The following is a 5,339-nucleotide window of genomic DNA, read 5'->3' as shown; positions in this document are numbered from 1 at the left end:
GCGTTAAAATTGTATTTTTATTTTTTTTCATATTTTTGAAAATTATAACTTTAAGATGTTTTTTGCTCTCTCCCCATATTTTGACCTTGAACCGTCACCATCTATGTACTTCGTTTATCTTTCTTGTGTGTGGTTCTTCTCACCAACACCGGAAAAAGGCCCACCTCCTTCTCTTGTTCTTCCTTGTCTTCTTCCCTTGTGAGATTATATGGTATTTTTTATAGATCGGGTTTATGAGTTCTCAGTTGTGCGGTTGATTCTCATGGCGTTTTAGGGTGTTCCAGACAATATTGGCTGCTCCTCTTCTTCCTTACATTTCAGCTGATGTTAGGAACTGCATCTCCTTGGTTGGATCAAAGTTTAGTTGTTTTTTATGTTGTCTTCCTCTTCGTTAGTTTACCATCATTAGTCCATGCTCTTCTTGGTTTTCAAGATCTAATTTTTGGTGTTCTGACTTCTATGCTCTCTTTTATAGCTCGAGGACGGCTCCACAGTTTGCTGATTCCATTTCGTCTCCCTTTCCCTCTTTATTCTCTTATCTCGTTACAGTTTTCATCGCATCTTTGGCGGCTCTCCGTTTCGCCATGTTTTCCACACAAGGTTTGGATAATGTTTTCGTTCGTGTATGCTATGTGGGATTGGAAGGTTGTTTCTGGTCTCAAGTTTAGTCTCTGATTTCTCGGTGGTTGTTTTCTATTCTCCCTCCCTCAATTTGTTTCTCTTCTTCTCATGTTTCCCTTGGTATATGTGGGTGGAGTTAGTTTCTTGTACCTTTGATACCTTATATCCAGAGCTTTGTGAGTTTTCACTTGCATGGAGGGCTTGTATGTTCTTGTTTCGTTTGTGAGGTGTTTCTTATCTTTTAGTTAGTGACTGTGCTTCCTGCGCTTTAGGCATCTATCTTATTGATTCTTGGTGGCTTTGGTCTTTTGATTATTATTCTTCCTCTGACTCGCTTTCTTGGTTCTCTATGTTGGTGCTTTAGTTTTTTATTCTTAGTTTGATTATCTAATGATTTTAATAGTAAAATAAATATATACTTTGCAAATGAAATAATAAAAAATAGTAAAAATAACAAAATAGTGAAATTTTATGCTATTTTTAGTTGTGAATAAATTAAATATTTAAAATATATTTATATTATTTTATTTATTTTTTGAAGTGACTAATAAGTGTGAAAAGAGTTAGATAGTACACAATTAAAAATTGATGGGCTAAATTATAATAATCTAAAAGAAGAAAGATCTAAAATAAAAAGAAAAAATATGAGACACATGTCAACAAATTTCTGTTCCACATTTCATAAGAAAAGAGAAAAATCTACTTTTATATATATATATATAGATATGTTATTCAATCATTTAAAACATGGAAAATATTTTGAGTTTTTTATTATTTTTAAAATACGGCTTAAATATTAAAAAAATAATTGTATTGATTAGTAAACTAAATTTAATTTCCTTAAGGAAATTTCAGATCGGTACTCAATGGAGATGGAGTCCACAAATCATCAAAACGGAACTATGGATCTTTCCATGTTGTATTTTCGATTCTGAATCCTTATTTCCTTCTTATACATCTTGGAGATTGATCTCCTGTATCAAGGGGTGGATTTTTTGGGGGCTTGGATATTATATATGGTTTCTGTGGGGATTGAAATCGGAGAGTATCAAATCACAGAGATACGGGCTCATAGAGGAAGATCTGGTGAAGGGCTATATGGAAAATTGGGATCAATATAAAAGAATGATAGATGCGTCTCTTTGGAGTATCATTGTTTTCTTATTTTGGCATATCAAAGTTTAAAAAGTTGAATTTTTTTGTGATCATGACGCAGAGTCAACTGTTGAGCCACGGTGAGGAGCAGAAGAATGGCGAGGGCATATGCGTAAGAGACTGAAGATCTCGGTGGCGCATTTTGACAATTCCGCATTGATCAAGACCTACTCCAAGACGTTGATAGGGAGATGTATGAATCCAGAGGAGCAGGAAATGAAGGCGTTGTTCACAAATCTTCCAAAAGATTTGGAAACTGGAGGACAGGGTTACGGGTAGTGAATTGGGTTTTGGAAAATTCCGTTTTGACTTTAAGACGGAGGAGGAGCTCGAAGCGGTGTTGAACCGGCAGCCCTTTCATTTCGATTACTGGATGCTTTCCTTGGCAAGGTGGCAGCCTAAACAGTCCAAGTCTTTTCCTTCGGAAATCAAGTTCTGGGTACGAGTCATTGGACTCCCGCTGGAGTTTAGGACGGTCTCAACGTTTGAGAGTATTGGTGGAGCTTTGGGGAGGGTGGTTGCGGTTGATGTGACGCTTAACCGGGTCCAAGTAGTGGTTGACGCCTTCAAGGAGCTGTGCTTTGAGACGACGGTGGACTTCAAAGGAGGGGAATTTTATGACGGCGAGGAAGCAGCGGTGTCTCTGCGATATGAAAAACTTTTTGGATTTTGCAAGCTTTGCGGGAGTCTTTGTCATAAAGAGGAACTGTGTCCACTTGATGAGAAGAATGCAAAGGCGAGTCCAGAGCGCAGGAGGGAGATAAGAGAAGGCATTGGGGGATGGTATGATGGTACGAAGCATGAGGAGCGAGCTCGTAGTTACAAGGGTGTGGTCATCAACGGGCATACGGGTCAACAGCACAAGGAGAGAGAGAGTAGAGAGTACTATGGGAAGGGCAAGGGAAAAATGGTTGACGCAGCAGATTCAAAGTGGGTCAAGGTAGCTGAGCGGGGATCTAGGAAGCCTCCACCTCACCATGGCTACAGAGGTGAAGGTGAGGGCTCGAGGTACAAAAACATGCGGAGAGATGATGGAAGACATGGAGTTACAGGTGGGGGATTTGGTATTAGACCCTCTTCAGAACAATCAAGGGACGATCAACGTCAGAGGATTCCAGCTTCTGAAGCACAGGAAGATGGAGAGATTAAGAGCAATGGAGACGAGGGTGCGATATTACCGTCTGAGGGCTTTCAACTTGAATTAGCTAAGACGCAGGCTGGTGAGGCGGAGAAGGGATTAATTACACTTCAGGGAATGATGGAGAAGCAGGATTATATGGCGGAGGATATTGATATGGAACTAGAGGCTATTAACGCTACCATCTTGGAGAGTGGCGTGGAGGTGGAGGCAGAAGAGGAGTTTCAGACTCTTTCGGAGGAAGAAGCCGAGCAAGCTTCTGAAGTTCAGCAAGAGTATGTTCATACTCAGGAGGAAGAAGAGTTATTGAGCGGAGATGCTGATGCTGATAAAGATATGGCGGCAGGGGTGGTGGCGACGAGGCAGAGTAACCGTAAGAGGTTGGCTAAGCCTTCTATAAGCACTGCGGGAAGTAACAAGATGAGGATGACAAGTGTGCTACTCTCCCCACGCAAGAGAGCAGCTGTCAAGGTAGGAACTCGTCATGGTGATAGTGGCAAACCAACGGAGAGCAAGGGTCCTTCAAACCCAAAACCGGTGAATCTTAAATTCTAAGGATTATGAATCAGGATTTACTTACAGAGTGGCTACGTGAGATGGAATTGGTTTATGGGGGTTGTCTTTTATTTATTTTAATACATTGCTTTGCTATTGGAGACTTAGTTGGTTTTAAGAGGGTGGGGGAAGTTGGAGTTGTTATGTTTCTTTTGATTCTTAATAAGACTTGGAATAATAATGGTTTCTTGAGTTTATGGTGGTTCCTTGGAGTATACGTAAAAGTTTTATATTACGGAGAAGGCTTGGCTTTTTTGGTTTGGCATCATGGATGGGTGTGGTGGCCTATTACTGGTTCCCTGTTTACTGTACTGAATCTACTTTGGTGTGGAAAGCTGGTGCACGTATGGCTTTTGAGGAGGTGGGAGTTGAAAGGTATAGTTGGGAATATAGTAAATGCATTTGGTTTCTTTGCTTTGGGGATTACATATGGTTTATTAGATCAGTATAAAGAACACTACTTAGCATTTGTTCAGAATGGTGCGTTATATTTATTGGTGGCACAAATCTTTCTAGAACACAAGTATTTTCTAATTTTAATCTATTCTTTTGATTACTTGAAATGGTGCTGGGGAAACATTACGCAAAATATTGGTTCAGGATTAAATGGGCTTAATGAATGGTACTTTCATGTTAATGGGTCTGCAAAAGAAGCTTTATGTCTACTTCAGAGCTATACACAAAGTTGGGTTTACAAATTGTACGTATTATGGTTCGATAGGCATTTTGTATGTCCGCATTCTGATGATTGAAAAAAGGAATAATGGGTTTCAATGGTGCAATGGGGTTCCTCATAGGATTGATCGTATCTCTCACAAGATTGATTGTGATTTTACTGGTTTTTGGAACCTTGAGATTCTAAGATTGTTGGGTATCATTAAACTCCAATCTTCCGGCTCGGTAGAGCAATATGAGCAGGTTTATATATGAAAATATTGAGTTGGAATTGCATAGGTCTTGGAAGTCATTGGACAATAAGTTATCTTCGGGAAACATGACATAAACATAAACCAGACTTTTTGTTTTTATCAGAAACGAAACAGGATTTTGGATTCGCACAAATGTTTCAATCACATTTTGGTTATGATAGTCTGGTTACGGTGGATCCAATTGGGAGAAGTGGTGGTTTAGCCCATTTTTATAATAATGAGTACCAAGTTAAAATATTATATTTTAACAATAGAATGATAGATGTCGAGGCGACGGCCAAAGGGAAACAAGTATTCCTTACTTTTGTATATGGAGAGCCGGATCAAAGTTTGAGAGACCATGTAGGGGAAAGGTTAACCCGATATGGTTTAGCTAGATCGGAGCCATGGTTTATTATAGGCGATCTAAACGAAATTACGGGGAATCACGAAAAAGATGGAGGATCTCTAAGATGTGCGACGTCCTTTATCCCTTTCAACAATATGATAAGGAATAGTGGACTATTAGAATTTCCGGCTCGTGGTAATAAAATGTCATGGTAGGGACGGAGAGGTAAAGGAAAAGAAGCTGTAACGGTTAGATGTCGACTGGATAGAGCCTTGGCTAAAGAGGAATGTCATACACTCTTCCCATTTTCTTACACAGAATATTTGAAGATGGTGGGATCGGATCATCGACCAGTGATTGCTTTTCTGGAAGATAAATTATCAAGGAAAAAAAGAGGTCAGTTCAGGTTTGATAGGCGGTGGATAGGTTAGGCAGGGCTTATGGAATCAATTGTGTCGGGTTGGACAGAAAATCAGGAGGGCCAACCAGGGGATTTTATTACCAAAATTAATAATTGTCGACATGAAATATCTTCATGGCGGAAAGACAATCAACCTTATGGGAAGGAAAAAATTCAGAATCTTCAACAAGCTTTGGATGATGTACAAACAGA

General features: G+C 39.5%; 1 protein-coding gene across 1 annotated transcript; it reads left to right on the top strand.

Moving 5' to 3' along the window:
* Positions 1-1,622: 1,622 nt before the first annotated feature.
* LOC125583506 lies at positions 1,623-3,664 on the top strand. The gene is made up of 3 exons (XM_048750523.1): positions 1,623-2,241; positions 2,280-2,709; positions 2,764-3,664. Exon 3 carries the CDS (start codon positions 2,795-2,797, stop codon positions 3,467-3,469), a length of 675 nt encoding a protein of 224 aa, XP_048606480.1. The 5' UTR covers positions 1,623-2,241; positions 2,280-2,709; positions 2,764-2,794; the 3' UTR covers positions 3,470-3,664.
* Positions 3,665-5,339: the final 1,675 nt, after the last annotated feature.

The sequence above is a fragment of the Brassica napus genome, chromosome C3, assembly GCF_020379485.1.
Source record: "Brassica napus cultivar Da-Ae chromosome C3, Da-Ae, whole genome shotgun sequence".
In the NCBI taxonomy this organism is placed as follows: Eukaryota; Viridiplantae; Streptophyta; class Magnoliopsida; order Brassicales; family Brassicaceae; genus Brassica; species Brassica napus.
Note: the sequence above shows the minus strand (reverse complement) of the source record. Positions and strands in the feature narration are given on the sequence as shown.

What these genes read in the sequence shown, in the direction of transcription:
- LOC125583506 (XM_048750523.1), top strand. Translation starts at nt 2,795, where the DNA reads ATGCGGAGAGATGATGGAAGACATGGAGTTACAGGTGGGGGATTTGGT.